Source organism: Macaca nemestrina, chromosome 8 (assembly GCF_043159975.1).
Source record: "Macaca nemestrina isolate mMacNem1 chromosome 8, mMacNem.hap1, whole genome shotgun sequence".
Taxonomy (NCBI): domain Eukaryota; kingdom Metazoa; phylum Chordata; class Mammalia; order Primates; family Cercopithecidae; genus Macaca; species Macaca nemestrina.
Window position 1 is genome coordinate 79,657,651 of NC_092132.1, and position 19,223 is coordinate 79,676,873.

General features: G+C 42.4%; 1 protein-coding gene across 3 annotated transcripts in view; it reads left to right on the plus strand.

The window, feature by feature from the left end:
• Nucleotides 1-2,813: 2,813 nt before the first annotated feature.
• Nucleotides 2,814-19,223, plus strand: part of LOC105482199 (armadillo repeat containing 1) — a 31,907-nt gene continuing 15,497 nt past the window's right edge. Inside the window, exons 1-3 of one of the 3 annotated variants that reach the window (XM_011742215.2) lie at nucleotides 2,814-3,005; nucleotides 13,352-13,569; nucleotides 17,703-17,794. In XM_011742215.2, the coding sequence (XP_011740517.2) occupies nucleotides 13,387-13,569; nucleotides 17,703-17,794 (275 nt within the window). In that variant the 5' untranslated portion in view covers nucleotides 2,814-3,005; nucleotides 13,352-13,386. Of the gene's footprint in view, nucleotides 3,006-3,109; nucleotides 3,284-13,351; nucleotides 13,570-17,702; nucleotides 17,795-19,223 lie in introns of those variants that run through there. The other 2 variants (XM_011742216.3, XM_011742217.3) reach the window with 2 other exon arrangements.

The following is a 19,223-nucleotide window of genomic DNA, read 5'->3' on the forward strand; positions in this document are numbered from 1 at the left end:
TTTGGTAAATGATGTAATATATGGATCCAATTTTATTTTCATCTGGATGTATAGTGAGAGCTTCAATTTATAATTATTTCTCTTTCTTCAAAAATTTCTACTTTGACATTTTCAAAACTACATATTAGTTTGATAGTACACATATAGAATTTAGGAATAAATACACATAAATATGTCAGAGCTATGTACTCGAATACATATGTATGAAGCTGAAAGTGTTGCTTGATCCAAAAGTTTTGAAATCCAGTGCTTCTTGAGCTCTTTAGACCATGAACTCCTTGAGGGCAGGGCTTGTGATTTTCCTTACCTTTGAATCCATAGTTAAGATTGTCTATGGCACATTGTAGTGTTCAAAATAATTAAATGAATGAAACTGCCAGTATCTGAATCATGTCTTAAGCAACACAGCTATTGAGAAATGACATTCCAGTGTCCTGTGGGAAGATACCTGAGGCTAGGAACAAGCAATGACTCACAATGGAAGGTAGTATAACTTCACTGGTGTCAAGTTTAGACATTTTAATACAAGAATACAAATTCTTAAAATTTTTAAATACCTCCCTATGGCTTATAATCCATATGTGCTTAGGAAACTGGTAATTTTTTTTTTTGTGAATACACCCCCTGCTTCTTAATAGCAGTCATCTATTCTGTAATGGCAGTGTGCAGGAAGAATTAGCTTTCTCAATACTTTAACGGCAGAAGCATGATTATATTTAATATTTATTTATTTATTTATTTTGAGATGGAGTCTTGCTCTGTCTCCCAGATTGGAGTACAATGGCGCGACCTCGACTTACAACCTCCGCCTCTCGGGTTCAAGCAATTCTCCTGCCTCAGTCTCTGGAGTAGCTGGGATTACAGGCGCCTGCCACAACGCCCAGCTAATTTTTTGTATTTTTAGTAGAGACAGCTGGCCAGGTGCGGTGGCTCACGCCTGTAATCCCAGCACTTTGGGAGGCTGAGGCGGGCGGATCACCTGAGGTCCGGAGTTCGAGGCCAGCCTGACCAAAATGGAGAAACCCGGTCTCTACTAAAAATACAAAAATTAGCCAGGTGTGGTGGCTCATGCCTGTAATCCGGGAGGCGGAGGTTGCGGTGAGCCGAGATCACGCCATTGTACTCCAGCCGGGGCAAGATGATGGAAACTCTGTCTAAAAAAAAAAAAAAAAAAAAAATAGAGATGGGGTTTCACCATGTTGGCCAGGCTAGTCTCGAACTCCTGAACTCAAGTTATCCACCCACTTCGGCCTCCCAAAGTGCTGAGATTACAGACATGAGCCACCACACCTGCCGTCCTAATATATTAACATTAACAAAAATAGCAAGTTTAATTTCCCTTTTTTTTAGTTGTTTTTAATAACTATACTGAAGAAACTTACTCAACCAAATGGGTTATGTTTAACCTGGCTGTACCCTTTGGACTTTTTTTTTTTTTTTTGGCGACAGTCTCGCTCTGTTGCCCAGGCTGGAGTGCAGTGGCGCAATCTCGGCTCACTGCAACCTCAGCCTCTCAGGTTCAATTGATTCTCCTGCCTCAGCCTCCCAAGTAGCTGGTATTACAGGCGTCCGCAACGCCGCCCGGTTAATTTTATTTATTTATTTATTTTTTGTAGAGACAGAGTTTCACCATGTTGGCTAGGCTGGTGTCGAAATCCTGACCTCAAGTGATCCACCCGCCTCGGCCTCCCAAAGTGCTGGGATTACACGTGTGAGCCACCGCGCCAGGCCTATTTGTTTTCTACTTAGCTTATTTTGCTCCCCTTTTGAGTTCATTGGAAGCAAGAAGACAACCGAGAACAAGGGAACGGAAAGAAATTCAAGAAGCTGCTTGGTTTTTAAATTCACTTACGAAGTGTAGGAGATACTAGCATTGAATACAATCTGGGATATTTATTGTTATTTACACTCCTTTCCTATTAGAGGCCTCTCATATTCCTTCTGACTTTAACACATGAGCTACGTGGCCGAATCAAACTCTTATAGAGCGAATCCAGAATCTGTTCACTGGGGTTATTGATTGCAAATGCACATTATTCTCAAAGATCTGCCTGCGGGTTAAGAGTAGGTTAATATTTAGATAAATTAAAAAATAAAATAAAATCTATGCCAAAAGAAAACAAAACCTTCAAGTGACTGCCATCCATAAAACAAGTATATAAATCCTTACAAGTATATAAACTACATAGAAGACATTTTAAAATGTGAATGAGAAGATTCTGATCATAAATTCCTTACAAAAAAAAAAAAAGAAAACTTCTCCAAAATAAATTGCTACTTAAACGAAAACTGTACTTTGCGTCTTTCAAGCTGCTAGGGAGACAGTGGACACCAAAAAGAAATAAACGAAAATCCAAGGAATGCCTAATGTAGTGCTAACGTCCACAGTAAAACACAAAACAAAAAAAAAATTATGAATTAAGACTCACAGAACCGAATAAAATATTAGGTATTGCCTTTATTAGAATTGCAAGAGTTGCTAAAGAAGAAATACTCAATTTGAATTACCGAATGCAGTACCGGTGAACTCCTACCGGCCCCGGAAGGCTGGGAATTGAGGTTGTCAAAGTGCGCCAGTTTCCCAGCCGGAATCAAATTTCTTCGGTTAGGGCTTGGTGGACGGCGAGTAGTTAGGGCCAATGTAGTGTTCCTGGGTCCTCATTGGATCCGTTCCTCGAACACTTAGTGTATTTCCCTAAACCACCTATGAGCGCTTCACTCTAAAAAGACCTTCACTGATTGGATACTTTATCCTCACGTAGGACTTATTATCAGCCAATAGGAGGGCAAAAGCGACAGAGGCGTCAGGTCACCTGGGAAGAGTCTGCAGAGCCTTTGCCCGCCAGCGCCTTGGCTCTTTGGGTTCCTGAGTTAGTCCGGTTGTTTGCGATCGCGGCGGCCGGGGCTGCGAACCCAAGGCGCTCAGCGCCTCCTAGGTCTCTACCTCATCCGTAGGTGTGGCCCTGATGGTGCGGCAGGCTCTGGACTCCTAAAGCTCTGGAGCGGTATGTGGGGTCCACGGGCGGCAGACAAAGCAGTGGAGCCGGGAAGGCCGCGGGAAGCGGCCCCTGCACCGAGGCAGCGAATCCGCCTGGGAGGGGCGCCCCGCCTCCCTCTTGTCAGACCCAGTAGTGCGTCCCAGTGAGGCGCTTTAGCACGCTCTACCTCCACGTGTCCCGTGAATCTGTTAGCTTTGCTCACTTCTTCTCTGTCCCCCTCACATCCGACTTTTACTAACCCCAGCATTATTGATGGGTGTCATCTCATCTTTTCATCTCTCCAGGTTATTCTTGGGTAACTTTCTGTTAGTTTTGTGCACCTGCATGTCTCCTAAGAGCGGAAAGACATAGTTGTGTTAGGCTTAATTCAAGAGAGACCAGTGTTCCCATTTTTATATTTAAGACTGTATTTTGGGAGGGCGGGGGTAGGTACTCGTGAAGTTAGCAACTCCTTTGGTGGTACTTAGTGCACTGAAGTGTCAGGGCGGTGCAGAAGGTACCTCCAACACCTGGCAGGACAGATGTCCCCACATGAGCAAGTAATATTCTGGTTTGGTAATTGCTGGTGTTTGATTTTACCATTTCGCGTTCTTACTTTAATCTGATAACCGCTGAGGATTGTTATGTGAGATAACTGAGGCTCTGAGAACTTAACTTCTCAAAGTTACAGTTAACTCTTCGAGTAAGGGGAAAGTCAGATTTAATCTCAATGCTTATGTTATTTTTATCAAAGCCCACCTAACTGAATAAGGATTTAGGTTAAACGTATTCCCTCTGCAGCTCTTAGCATGTGAGAATTAAATCTTTGAATTGAATGGTGAATCTTGACTGTACGAGAAGGAAAACTCCTTCAGGCATCTGCCTAACTACAGGTGTCTCACATGTATCATCTAACTGCTTGCTTCTCAAAGTGTGACGAGTAGCTTAGGCCTCACCTGGAAGCTTGTTGGAAATGCAGAATCTCAGACTCTCCCACCTGCTGAATCAGTATTTGCTTTTTAACAGGAATCTTTAAGTTGCCAGAGTGCTCATTAAAGGATGAGGAGTATTCTTTGTCATAGAATGATTTGTTTGTCCAAGTTGAACTAAACAAAAGAGAAAGTAAAGGTATAAAAAGTTTTTTCACATTTTCATCATTTGTTAGTGAGGCTATGGCCTTTATTTTTATTTTTATTTTTTTGAGATGGAGTATCGCTCTGTGGCTCAGGCTGGATCAGTGGCGCGATTTCGGCTCACTGCAACGTCTGCCTTCCGGGTTCAAGCGATTCTCCTGCCTCAACCTCTGGAGTAGCAGAGGCCTTGGCCTCCCGAAGTGTTGGGATTACAGGCGTGAGCCACTGTGCCCGGCCTCTTATAGAGTTTATTATTATTATTATTATTATTTTGAGACGGAATATCGCTCTGTTGCCCAGGCTGGAGTGCAGTGCCGCAATCTCGGCTCACTGCAAGTTCCGCCTCCCGGTTTCACGCCATTCTCCTGACCCAGCCTCTCAAGTAGCTGGGACTGCAGGCACCCGCCATCACGCCCGGCTAATTTTTTGTATTTTTAGTAGAGGTGGGGTTTCACCGTGTGAGCCAGGATGGTCGTGATCTCCTGACCTCGTGATCCGCCCGTCTCGGCCTCCCAAATTTTATTATTTTGAGATGAGCTGTCACTCTGTCGAGCTCCCAGGCTCGGGTGATCCTGCCACCTCAGCTTTTGTATTTTTAGTAGAGATGGGGTTTTGCCATGTTTCCCAGGCTGGTCTTGAACTTCTAGGCTCAAGAGATCCACCCCTCTGGGCCTCCCGAAGTGCGTGGATTACTGGCCTGAGCCATGGCACCGGGCCATCTCACAGAGTTTTAGAGCTTAGCATTTTATTCATATGTTCATAGCCATGTTTAAAAGAGATGCATTTATACACCAGCATAAAGTTTTAGTGGCTCTTTGTTTTGGCAGCAGAAATCACGTGGTATATTTATTAAAATGAGTATTGGGCTCTCTCTCCAAATACTCCTATTTAGGATGGGGATAGAGCCTAGGTCTTTGCATTTTAACAATAATCCCAGTTTATTCTGTTCAGGTCCCCACTTCTTGGTGTTAGCATTTTAGATAAAACACAACTAGAGAAAAACTTATTTTCTTTTGAACTTAATGCAGTACTCATTGTAGAAGAAGATAGGAAGGTTTTTTTTTTTTTTTTTTTAACTTACATTATGGTTTATTGGTTACTATAAAATTGCTCAGGTCAGTATATTTCAGATTATTTAATAATTCTCACGCCTGTAATTCCAGCACTTTGGGAGGCTGAGGTGGGCGGATCACCTGAAGTCAGGAGTTTGAGACCAGCCTGACCAACGTGGCAAAACCCCCTCTCTACTAAAAAATATAAAAATTAGCTGGATATGGTGGTGCATGCCTGTAGTCCCAGATACTTGGGAGGGTGAGGCATGAGAATAGCTTGAACCTGGGCAGCAGAGGTTGCAGAGAGCTAGGATCATACCAGTGTACTGCCTGGGTGACAGAGTGAGACTCTGTCTCGATTTAAAAAAAAGTAAAAAATCAATTCTTTTGGCCAGTGCAGTGGCTTATGCCTGTAATCCCAGCACTTTGGGAACCTGAGGTACACAGATTGCTTGAGCCCAGGAGTTTGAGACCTGCCCAGGCAACACAGCGAAATCCTGTCTCTACAAAAAATACAGAAATTAACTGGTTATGGTGCATATGCCTATAGTCTCAGCTACTCGGGAGGCTGAGGTGGGAGGATAGCTTGAGCCTGGGAGGTGGAGGCTGCAGCTCACTCTGTCGAACTCCCAGGCTCAGGTGATCCTCCCACCTCAGTTTTTGTATTTTTAGTAGAGATGGGGTTTTGCCATATTGCCCAGACTGGTCTTGAACTTCTGGGCTCAAACGATCCACCCCACTGGGCCTCCCTCAAAGTGCTTGGATTACCAGCGTGAGCCATGGCACCTGGCCATCTTACAGAGTTTTAGAGCTTAGCGTTCTATTCATATGTTCATAGCCATGTTTGAAAGACATGCCTTTCAAACATAAAGTTTTAGTGGCTCTGCCACTGCCATCCAGCCTGGGCAACAGAACGAGACCCTATCTCAAAAATAAAATAAAAATTATTTTGCACTTTGCCAAATTGGGCATATAGTGGGTAGGATAGACTGAATCCTGAAATATTCATTTAAAATCATTTTTTCCAACCTATGAAGATAGCCTTTTTTTTTTTTTTTTTTTTTTAAGAGACAGGGTCTTGCTATGTTGGCCATGCTGTGGTAAAGTGGCTGTTCACAGGCAAGATCAGAGCACACTGCAACCTTGAACTCTGGCCTCAAGCAGTCATCCTGCTTTAGCCTCCCGAGTTACTGCACCCAGCAAAGGCAGACATTTTTATCAAACAGCTTGAGTGTTTGTGTGAAGTTGATAAAATTAACACAGAAACATAATATGTATCTAATACATGAATTGGGGTTAGAGTTGTAACTTTTGTTTATCTGTTTTCAATTTCCTAACTGTTCTATTGCTATCTCATAAAATCTGCTTTGTGAACTCTGCAATCCACAGAAATACTAATCATTTAACAGAATTTAAGCAATGGCCAGGCGCGGTGGCTCACGCCTGTAATCTCAGCACTTTGGGAGGCCAAGGAGGGCAGATCACCTGAGGTCAGGAGTTCAAGACCAGCCTGGCCAATATGGTAAAAACCTGTCTCTACTAAAAATCAAAAATTAGCCGGGCATGGTGACAGGCACCTGTAGTCCCAGCTACTTGGGAGGCTGAGGCAGGAGAATCACTTGTACCTGAGAGGCGGAGGTTGCAATAAGCCAAAATTGCGCCACGCCGCTACAGCCTGGGTGACAGTGAGACCCTGTCTCAAAAAAAAAAAAAAAAAAAAATTCAAGCAATGTGGTAGTTAGAAATGGATGTCAGAGTGACTTGCTATCATCAAGAATGTTAAAGTAAGAAAAATGAGTCTTAACTATGAGGAATTCTCTCCTGAAGTTTTACATAAAACCCTTGTAATTTGAGGGACAAATCACAGCTTCTGTCAGCTTTTCTTGCCTTCCTTTAAATGCCATGGGAAATGCAGTGACCACAGCTTCTGCCTCTGTTATACAGTAAACCCATGACATTGTCGGATTCAACCAAGCATGAATCGAAAATATTGTACAGTATTCTCAGGATTTGAAATCTATGGATATAGAGCACCAGCTGTATTAGCTAAGGTCTTTGATGGATCCTGTGCAGATGCTGATTGAGCCCACTCCTTATCAGTGCTATTTGAAGATTGGAAGGTTTTTTTTTTGTTGTTTATTTTATTTATTTATTTATTTATTTTTGATGGAGTATCACGCTTTTGCCCAGGTTGGAGTGCAATGGCGCTATCTCTGCTCACTGCAATCTCTGCCTCCCGGGTTCAAGCGATTCTCCTGCCTCAGCTTCCCAAATAGTTGAGATTACAGGCGCCTGCCACCATGCCCAGCTAATTTTTGTATTTTTAGTAGAGACAGAGTTTCACCATGTTGGCCAGGCTGGTCACAAACTCCTGACCTCAGGTGATCGACCCACCTTGGCCTCCCAAAGTGTTGGGATTACAGGCATGAGCCACTGCACCCTGCCAAAGATTGGAAGTTTTAGTCGTTTCGATTTTTGTTCATCCCAAAAGAACAGTAAAACTATATAACTTTTTTTCAGTATAGTTCCTACTGAATAGTTGTCTAATGGCTCCTTGAATGAGAATGGAACTCTCCAGTTTCAAGGCCAGCATTGTATGCAAAAGGCCAACACTCAAGAGTGTTTGGTTCTTTTTTCCCTGATTTATTGTAAAAAATTTGGTTGTAAATTGGTAATTTATAGTTGTATATATTTATGGGGTACAAAATGATGTTATGATTCATGAATACAAAGTGGAGCAATTAAATCAAGCTAGTTAACATCTATCACCTCATACTTATTTTTTGTGGTGAGACCACTTGAAATTTACTCACAACAGTTCTTCTCTGTTTTGCTTTTGAGACGGAGTCTAGCTTTATTGCCCAGGCTAGAGTGCAGTGGCATGATCTCAGCTCACTGCAACCTCCACCTCCCGAATTCAAGCAATTCTTTGGCCTCAGCCTCCCGAGTAGCTGGGATTCCAGGTTTGCGCCACCACGCCCGATTAATTTTTGTATTTTTAGTAGAGATGACATTTCACCATATTGGTCAGGCTGGTCTCAAACTTCTGACTTCAGGTGATCCACCCACCTTGTCCTCCCAAAGTGCTGGCATTACAGGCATAAGTCACTACGCCTGGCAACTCATAGCCTTTTTAAAACCTGGAATACACTATTTTGTTTTGATTTTGGTGTTTTTTTTGAGACGGAGTGTCACTCTGTTGCCCAGGCTGGAGTACAGTGGTATGATCTCAGCTCACTGTAACTTCTGTCTCCCAGATTTAAGCGATTCTCCTGCTTCAGCCTCCTGAGTAGCAGGGATTACAGGCGCCTGCCACCACATCCAGCTAATTTTTGTACTTTTAGTAGAGATGGGGTTTCACCATGTTGGTCAGGCTGGTCTTGACCTCCTGACCTCATGATCCGCCTGCCTCAGCCTCCCAAAGTGCTGGGATTACAGGCATGAGCCACCGCGCCCATCCGGAATACACTATTATTAACTGTATTCACCATGTTGTGCAATAGATGTCAAAAAAAACCCTCACTTATTCCTACTATGACTTTGTATCCTTTGATCCTCATCTCCTCATTTTGCCTATCCCCCAGCCTCTTACCACCATTCTATTCTCTGCTGCTGAGTTCTGTTGTTTTAGTTTCAAAAGTTAAGCAACAACATGCAGCATTTCTCTTTCTGTGCCTCCTTTACTATATTTAGTCCTTAATTTAATGTTCTCCAGTTCTGTCCATGTTGTCACAAGTGACAGAATTTCCTTCTTTTTTAAGGCTGAATAATATTCCATTGTGTCATTGTGTATGTATATCACATTTTCTTTCCTTCTTTTTTTTTTTTTTTTTGAGTTGGAGTCTCGTCCTGTCACCCAGGCTGTAGTGCAAAGGCGCGATCTCGGCTCACTGCAACCTCCACTTCCCTGGTTCAATCAGTTCTCCCTGCCTCAGCCTCCTGAGTAGCTGGAATTACAGACACCCACCACCATGCTCAGCTATTATTGTATTTTTAGTAGAGACGGGGTTTCACCATGTTGACCAGGCTGGTCTCAAACTCCTGACCTTGGCCGGGCGCGGTGGCTCACGCCTGTAATCCCAGCACTTTGGGAGGCCGAGGCGGGTGGATCACAAGGTCAGGAGATCCAGACCACGGTGAAACCCCGTCTCTACTAAAAATACAAAAAAAAAATTAGCCGGGCGCGGTTGTGGGCGCCTGTAGTCCCAGCTACTCGGGAGGCTGAGGCAGGAGAATGGTGTGAACGCGGGAGGCGGAGCTTGCAGTGAGCCGAGATCGCCACTGCACTTCAGCCTGGGCGACAGAGCGAGACTCCGTCTCAAAAAAAAAAAAAAAAAAAAAAAAAAAACTCCTGACCTTATGATCTGCCTGCCTTGGCCTCCCAAAATGCTGGGATTATAGGCGTGAGCCACTGCGCCCGGCCAGTGTACCACATTTTCTTTACCCATTCATCTGTTGATGGATACTCATGTTGATTCTATAACTTGGCTGCTGTGAATGTTGCTGTAATGAACATGGGAGGGCAGACATCTGTTAGACAAATTGATTTCCAGTCTTGTGGGTAAATACCCGGAAGTGGGATTGCTGGATTGTGTATCTGGTGCTTTAGCTGTGACTTGCCTCTGGGGTCTTTATGCCAATGACTGGTTCTGCAGGTTCCATTTTGGAAAGAATTTGTGCTAGTAACAGCACTTAAAGTTTATGGGTGGCTGGGCACCATGGCTCACACCTGTGATCCAAGCACTTTGGGAGGCCAAGGTGGGTGAATCACCTGAGGTCAGGAGTTTGAGACCAGCCTGGCCAACGTGGTGAAACCCTGTCTATACTAAAAATACAAAAATTACCCAGGCATAGTGGCGTGCACCTGTAATCCCAGCTACTCAGGAGGCTGAGGCAGGAGAATTGCTTGAACCTGGGAGAGCGAGGTTGCAGTGAACCGAGATTGTGCCACTGCACTCCTTCCAGCCTGGGTAACAGAGTAAGACTCCGTCTCAAAAGAAAAAAAAGAAAAAAAAAAAAAAAAGCTTATGGGTAAGCTGGTTGGTAAATGGGGATATTCAGGATGCTGATAATACGATAATAGAGGCACCTAAGAGGCAAAATGCTGTCAAATCCCTTAGTTGTATTGCTGTGTGTTCAGTGTGTGACTTTTTGTTGTGTCTTGACTTTTAAAAAATTGCAGTAGTAACTATTTTCCTTTTGAGAAAATTACTTGCCAAATACTGTCCTACCGAAGCCGTCTTTTCTCTGAGTTTTTTATTTTTGCATTTGCTTGGCTCACTGCAACCTCCGCTTCCCTGGTTCAATCAGTTCTCCCTGCCTCAGCCTCCTGAGTTGCTGGGATTACAGGCGCCTGCCACCATGCTCAGCTGCTTTTTGTATTTTTAGTAGAGAGAGGGTTTTACCATGTTGACCAGGCTGGCTCAAACTCCTGACCTGCAAATTAAAATTATTAGTGTATTTTAACACTAAATATATTTTTTGGCCATGTGATGTGAGTTAAGGATCTTAGCAGTGGTTTTAAAATTGCTAAGAAGTTATTCCAATACCATTTATTGAATAATCTTACTATTTTTTATTGATTTTTGACATGATATAACTTTATTGAGCATTTATTGTGTGCCAGGCACTAGTATGTATTGTGTTTATGTGTATTGTCATTTCATCTGGAGAGTAATGCTATTTGGTAGCTGCTATAATTGACCCCATTTTAGAGATGAAGAAACTGAGACAGAGTTTAACAGATTTTCCTAAACTCACAAAGTTACCCAGTGATGGGGCCTGGGTCTGACTCAGTTGATCCTTCTTCCTTATATCAAATGCATAAATAACTTTCTGGGAGGAAGTATCTTTATCTCTCCACTTTCCCCCAATTAGTACTGTTGCTTATAGCTTTGTATATTTCAATACATAGGAAGGCCAGTTTTGCCTTATTACCTTTTTCCTTCAGATAACTTCAGTAGTCTTTGTGGACTTACAGAATAATCTTGTCCTGTTACCCTGACAGTTGGCATTGTTACTGATGTTAACATTAAACTCATTAATTTATGGAAAGTATTTACACCTTTATATTCTTCCTAATAAGGAATATACTATGTAAGTTAATTGAAGTTACTATTTTTAATTTGCTGCATAGATGAAGATCATTTCTTGACATTTTGATTCTTCATATGTCCAGCATGTTGCCTTTTCTACAATACCCTGTTTACTTTTATGGGAAAAAGATATGCTGACTTTATTTATTTTTTTGAGACAAGAGTCTCGCTCTGTTGCCCAGGCTGGAGTGCAATGGTGCAATCTTGGCTCACTGCCTCCTGGGTTCCAGCTATTCTCCTATCTCAGGCTCCTGAGTTGCTGGGACTACAGGCGCATGCCACCACTTCTGGCTAATTGTTGTGTTTCTACTAGAGATGAGCCTCCACCATCTTGGCCAGTCTGGTCTATTTATTTGTTTTTTTTTTTTTAGAGACGGAGTCTTGCCATGTCGTCCAGGCTGGAGTGCAGTGGTGCGATCTTGGCTCACTGCAACCTCTGCCTCCCGGATTCAAGTGATTCCCCTGCCTCAGCCTCCTGAGTGGCTGGGATTACAGGCGCATGTCATCACGCCTGGCTAATTTTTGTATTTTTAGTAGAGACAGGGTTTCACCATGTTGACCAGGCTGGTCTGAAACTCCTGACCTTAGGTGATCCACCCACCTCGGCCTCCCAAAGTGCTGGGATTACAGGCGTGAGCCACTGCACCCAGCCGATATGCTGAATTTTTTTTTTTTTTTTGGAGACAGAGTTTTGCTTCTGCAATGGCGTGATCTCAGCTCATTGCAACCTCTGCCTTCTGGGTTCAATCAGTTCTCCTGCCTTAGCCTCCCGAGTAACTAGGATTACAGGCGCGTGCCACCACGCCCAGCTAATTTTGTATTTTTAGTAGAGATGGGGTTTCACCATGTCAACCAGGCTGATCTCAAACTCCTGACCTCAGGAGATCTGTCTGCCTCAGCCTCCCAAAGTGCTGGGATTACAGGCATGAGCCACTGTGCCTGGCCGAAATGCTGATTTTAAAACGAAAGTATGAGGCATGAGGCCAGACACTGTGGCTCATGCCTGTAATCCCAGCATTTTGGGAGGTTGAGGTGGGCAGATCATTTGAGGTCAGGAGTTTGAGACCAGCCTAACCAACATGGTGAAACCTAGTCTCTACTAAAAATACACACACACAAAAAAAGCCGGGCATGGTGGTCTGTGTACGTAATCCCAGCTACTTAGGAGGCTGAGGCAGGAGAATTGCTTGAACCGGGAGGCAGAGATGGTAGTGAGTTGAGGTTGCGCCACTGCACTCCAGCCCGTGTGACAGAATGAGACTCTGTCTCAGAAAAAAACAAACAACGAAAACGAAGTATGCAAAGTGGCAAGACTGCTGACGAGTTTAGGAAATAATAAGTAATATTTTAGGCCAGTTCTATGCTAACTAGATTTTGTTATGTGGGGCAAATTATTGAACTTCTCTATGACTGTCTCCTCATCTGGCAAGTGAATTACGTCAAATTCTGTTTCATTCTTCCTATTCTTCCTTTTCTGTTAGGCAGTAGAATATGGCATAATCAGATGAACAGATGTGTTTAGATTCAGTCTAGATTCACTATGATCTTTCACACTACTGGCCTGAGCCGCAGGCTAAATACCTTTCCTGTCTTCTTGATTTACAGACTTCTGCCTCCGTTTTCCAAGGGCATTTTATTCTTTGTAGACAGAGTATGCTAGGTTTTTGTTCATTGATGAATAAGCAAGCTGTAAGCTAGCCACTCTTCCCTCAGGCACTAGTTTTAGGGGTAGAAATAGTCCAGAGGAAAAAAAGCACTGGCAATATTAAGTTTTAGAAGTATAGCAAAGGTTACAAGCTTGAACTATAGAGATGTTTATTGTGACTTTATTGTTAAAATATGTATGCTAAAAAGTAATTTGTTGGAATATGGAGGTTAACATATGTTCTTTAAATATTGTGCACCCAAGTTTTTTCAGTCATCTTATGTTCATTTTACTTTTCTCAAACTGTAGAGTTGCTGATTTCTAAGTTTTTGTGTGATTTAGTTGTAGTTACCTGATTCTTTCTAAACGTGTTGTAATCCTGGTTATTTCACAAGTGCCATAATATACCTCAGCAACTTAGAACTAATTCTGCAAACCTTTTCTACAGAATTTAAGGTTTTATTCATGTGCATGGCATAGAAGATGAATTCTTCCACCTCCACCATGAGTGAAGAGCCTGATGCTCTATCAGTAGTTAACCAGTTACGGGATCTAGCAGCAGATCCATTAAACAGAAGAGCCATCGTCCAGGATCAGGGATGTCTGCCTGGCCTTATTTTATTTATGGACCATCCCAACCCTCCAGTCGTCCACTCTGCTTTGCTTGTAAGTTACCTTTAGTAATTTCAATCTCTGTTTTATTTTTGCAATTAAGGAGATAATTTGGAAAAAGTGCTAGATGACATGGTAAAAAAACTGAAAGAGAGCAATTAATAGTTTGTATTTATGTATGTACAAACATATGTATGTGTGGTCTGTTTACACCAATAGTAACATGCTACATTGTTTTTATTCTTTTGTTTGTTTGTTTGTTTGAGACAGAGTCTCCCTCTGTCATCCAGGCCTGGAGTACAATGTGGCAGGATCTTAGTTCACTGCAGTCTCCACCTCCTGGATTTAAACCATCCTCCCCCACCTCAGCCTCCTGAGTAGCTGGGATGATAGACGCATACCACCATGCCAGGCACATTTTTGATATTTTTGTAGAGATAGGATTTCGCTATGTTGGCCAGGCTGGTCTCAAACTCCTGGGCTCAAGTGATCCTTCCACTTTTACCTTCCAAAATGTTGGGATTACAGCTGTGAGTCACCATGGCTGGCCCTATTTTTATTCTTTAATACAAACTGTAGCATACTCCATGCATGGAATGTTCTACCACTTCCTTTTCATTTAACAATCTTGAGGATTGGATCATATCATACACATAGACACCCAAAGAGGCACTTACTTTGTTTTTATTTTATAACAGCTTTTTAAGATGTAAGCACACAGCATCATACAATTCACTCATTTAAAGTATACAATTAAGTAGTTCTAGTATATTCACAGAGTTGTGTCACCATCACCACAACTTTTTATTTTTATTTATTTTTTGTAACTAAATTTTTTTTTTTTTTAGTAGCGATAGGATGTAGCTGTGTTAGCTAGGCTCGTCTCAAACTCCTGGCCTCAAGTGATTCTTCTACCTCGACCTCTCAAAGTGCTTAGATTACAGATGTGAGCCACTGTGCCTGGACCACCACAACTTTTTACCTATTGCTTCCCAGACCCCCCAACTCCCTATCCCTAAGCAAACTATTAATCTACTTTTTGTATGTTTATATTTGCCTATTCTGGCAAAAATGCCTATATATTTTGCATATGAATAGGGCCAAGCATGGTGGCTCAAGCCTGTAATCCCAGCACTTTGGGAGGCCGAGGTGGGTGGATCACCTGAGGTCAGGAGTTTGACACTAGCTTGGCCAACATGGTAAAACCCCGTCTCTACTAAAAATACAAAAAAATTAGCCGGGCGTGGTGGTGGGTGCCTGAAATCCCAGCTACTCAGGAGGCTGAGGCAGGAGAATCCCTTGAATCCAGGAGGCAGAGGTTGCAGTGAGCCAAGATTGTGCCGTTGCATTCCAGCGTGGGCAGCAAGAGTGAAACTCCATTTAAAAAAAAAAAGTTGTTAAAATTAATGTTATGGGAAATTAATGTTATGGAAATTTAATCTATTGTCCTTTACTTAAGGACTCATGATAAATTCCCCATTTAGTCTAATTTCATAAGTTTGTACAGAAGGCATATAGGCTTTTCCTTTTGGAAAAGTTTTTCTATTTTGCCTTTACAGAATGAAGTTTAGCAGTCAAAAAAGACATTGGTATAAAAGAACAGTAGTAACAAATGGGAAAAATGGCACAGCCCCCAGTCTGGGTTCTGTTTCAATAAGAAATGCAATAAGGATGAGAAGAAAGAGGGGGTTGGTCTATAGATAGGGACTTGGGGCTAAAGGAAGTCTTTTTTTTTTTTTTTTAAATAGACTAGAACATGTCTAAATTCAGAGGGCAAGGGCTACTAGAATGGGAGAGGTTTGAGGGGAAGGCTCTCATAATTGCAGAAAATAGGAAAGATTTGCTAATGATAAAGTAGTTCAGCAGTGTTGAGGGGCTGATTAGTTTGGTAATACTGAATCGGTATGATTCAGGCCTACTATAGGCTCGGAGAGCCAAGTAGTTGGATTTGTGCAGAGTTGTTACTTGGCCAGGTTAAGTTGGGCAGAATGATTGTGCAAGGAAGTTTAGGGTCTTGGCAGGATTGTTTGAAATGATATACAGTAGGTACTAGGCTGAATAAGGAAGGGAAGTATAAAGTCATGGAGGGACTGAGCTAAGGAGAGGGATCTATGGGTGAAAGTTGCCAAGAGGCTGAAGAAAAGATTTTGTTGTTGTTGTTTTTTCTGTTTTTGAGACAGAGTTTTGCTCTTGCCGCCCAGGCTAGAAAGCAATGGCGCGATCTTGGCTCACTGCAACCTCCGCCTCCTAGGTTCAAGTGATTCTTCTCCCTCAGCCTTCTGAATAGCTAGAATTACAGACCCGCACCATCACACATGGCTAATTTTTATATTTTTAGTAGAGATGGTTTTTCACCACGTTGGCCAAGCTAGTCTCGAACTCATGACCTCAGGCGATCTGCCCATCTTGGCCTCTCAAAGTGCTGAGATTATAGGCATAAGCCACCACGCCTGGCCATCAGGTGTGTTGTTTTGTTTTTGTGATTTCCTTTTTTTGTCACTGTTAGCTTATTAGTGTACACTTTTGTTTTTATTTTATTTAGTGGTTGCTGTAGGTTTTACAATATGCATCTTTAACTTATTACAGCCTACCTTTAAATGAATCCTACCCTTAACATGTAGTGTAAGAATCGCACAAGAGTATATTTCCATTTCTTCCTCCCATCTTTTGTGCTATTTTTGTCATACATTTTACTTCTACATGTTTAAAAACCTACAGTGTATATATTTTTGCTTTAAACAGTCAATTATCTTTTAAAGAGATTAAAAATTTAAAAACACCTTTTTTTTTTTTGAGACGGAGTCTTACTCTGTCACCCAGGCTGGAGTGCAGTGGCACAATCTCAGCTCACTGCAACCTCTGCCTCCCGGGTTCAAGTGTTTCTTCTGCCTCAGCCTCCCTAACAGCTGAGATTACAGGTGCACGTCAGCATGCCTGGCTAATTTTTGTACTTTTAGTAGAGATGGGGTTTTGCCATGTTGGCCAGGCTGGTCTTGACTCCTGAGCTCATGTGATCTGCCCGCCTCAGCTTCCCAAAGTACTGGGATTACAGGTGTGAGCCACCATGCCTAGCAAAAAAAGGTCTTTTATATTTACCTTCATCTTTATGTTTCTGGTGTTCTTTATTCCCCAATATAGATTCATTTTTGTTGTTTGGGTTTTGTTTTTGCTTTTGTTTTGAAACAGGGTCTCGGCTGGGTGTGGTGACTCATGCCTGTGATCCCAGCACTTTGGGAGATCACCTAAGGTCAGGAATTCGAGATCAGCCTGACCAACATGGCGAAAACCCGTCTCCACTAAAAATACAAAAATTAGCCAGGCGTGGTGGCCAGCGCCTATAATCCCAGCAGGAGGCTAAGGCAAGAGAATCCCTTGGACCTGGGGGGCGGAGGTTGTGGTAGGTCGAGTTTGTGCCACTTCACTCCAGCCTGGGTGAAAGAACAAAAACCCCATCACAAAAAAAAAAAAAAAAGAAGAAAAAGATTTTGCTCTTTTGTCTTCTGGCATGTATGGTTTCTAATAAGAAAACTGCCGTAATTCTTGTTCTTCTCTTATATAATGCCTTTTTCTGGCTTCTTCTGGAACTTTATTAGTGATTTTCAGCAAATAATTATGATGTCTTTGATATGGATGGTGGTTTTTTTTTTTTTTTTTGAGATGCAGTCTTGTTCTGTCGCTCAGCCTGGAGTGCAGTGGTGCGATCTCGGTTCACTGCAACCTCCACCTCCTGGGTTCAAGCCATTCTCCTGCCTCAGCCTCCCGAGTAGCTGGGATGCGTGCCATCATGCCCAGCTAATTTTTGTATTTTTAGTAGAAACAGGGTTTTGCCGTGTTGGCCAGGCTGGTCTCAAATTCCTGACCTCAAGTGATCCACCTGCCTTAGCCTCCCAAAATGCCGAGATTATAGGTGTGAGCCACCCAGTGCCCACCTTTTTTTTTTTTTAATTTTTTTTGAGACTTGTGAATAAGTTAGGAGCCTTCATTTCAAAGAGTAGGTCGGCTGTTATAGCTCAAAGGATCATTTCTTCCCTAGGGAATAATTCTGAATCATCACATTTAAAGGATTTTATTCTAAAAACAAAAACCTATTTTCTCTTTTTTTTTTTTTTTCTTGCAATAAGTTGGTAGTAATTTCAATTTTGAATAGTCTGGACAGACTAATTAACTTATTACTGTTTCTACTGTAGGCTCTTCGATACTTGGCAGAATGCCGTGCAAACAGAGAAAAGATGAAAGGAGAACTGGGTATGATGTTGAGCTTACAAAATGTTATACAGAAGTAAGTACAATAGACAGTGTCTCATTTATTTACATACATACTTATGTTACTTACTTAAAGGGCCTCACTGTGTTGCCCAGGCTGGGCTCAAGCGATCTTCCCACCTTGGCTTTCCAAAGTGCTAGAATTACAGGCATGATTACTACTATTATTGGATTACTGTGTTTTAATGTCCTATAGTTAACTGTTTTTAATCATTTAGCTGGCTGAGGGAGGAGAATTGTTTGAACCTGGGAGGTGGAGGTTGCAGTGAGCTGAGATCACGCCATTGCATTCTAGCCTGGGCGATAGAACAAGACTCCATCTCAAAAAAAAAAAAAAAGAAATTTCAATTTTAGGTAGAGAAAAATTACAAATTATTCAGGAAGTAGTTTATTACTGTAGGAAAATGGTAAAACTGCGGAACTATAAAATGGTGCTGGTGGGGCATTTAATATTTCATACATGCAGGACATGGTGGCTTATGCCTGAAATCCCAGCAATTTGGGAGGCCAAGGCAGGCGGATCACTTGTGGCCAGGAGCTCAAGACCAGCCTGGCCAACGTGGTGAAATCTCATTTCTACTAAAAATACAAAAATTAGCTTGGTGTGGTGGCATGTGCCTGTAATCCCAGCTACGCGGGAGGCTGAGGCAGGAGGATCACTTGAACCTGGGAGGTGGATATTGCAGTGAGCTGAGATCCTGCCACTGCACTCTAGCCTGGGCAACAGAGCAACACCGTGTCCCAAAAAAAAAAAAAATGTATATAACCATTGTTGCTAATCTCTCATCTGTAATTGCTTTGTTTAAGTAGACAGAAACTTGTGTGACTCTCTAGATACAGTTTTGTAGTAAATTCTTTTTTTTTGTTTGTTTGTAATTAAAATAGTGAGAGTAGCCCCAGTAGCTATACTGGCAATTATAAGCATGCATACCCCCACTTTGCACATTGTTCATATGAATATGAATACTTGGCTATTTCTCCCCTCATCCTGTTGCTGCTAATGTGGAAGCCACTAGAACTGGTTTGTAAGAGAAGCCCTAAAGCCCTAAGGAATCCATTGGATATAATGGATTATCTTCTGTGCAGTGTATCTGGAATGGTTTCACCTCTATGCTATCCTTGGAGTAATTGAAAAAATAATAACTCAGGATTTTTGTTTGTTTGGTTGGTTTTTTGAGACAGGGTCTCACTGTGTTGCCGAGGCTGGAGTGCAGTGGTATGATCATGGCTCACTGCAGCCTCAACCTCCCAAGCTCCAGCTCTTCTCCTACCTCATCCTCCCAAGTAGCTGGGACTACAGACATGTGCCTTTATACCTGGCTAATTTTTAAATTATTTTGTAGAGACATGGTCTCACTATGTTGCCTAGGCTGCTCTCCTGGGATCAAGCAGTCCTTCTGCGTCAGCCTCCCAAAGTGCTGGAATTACAGGCATGAGCCATCACA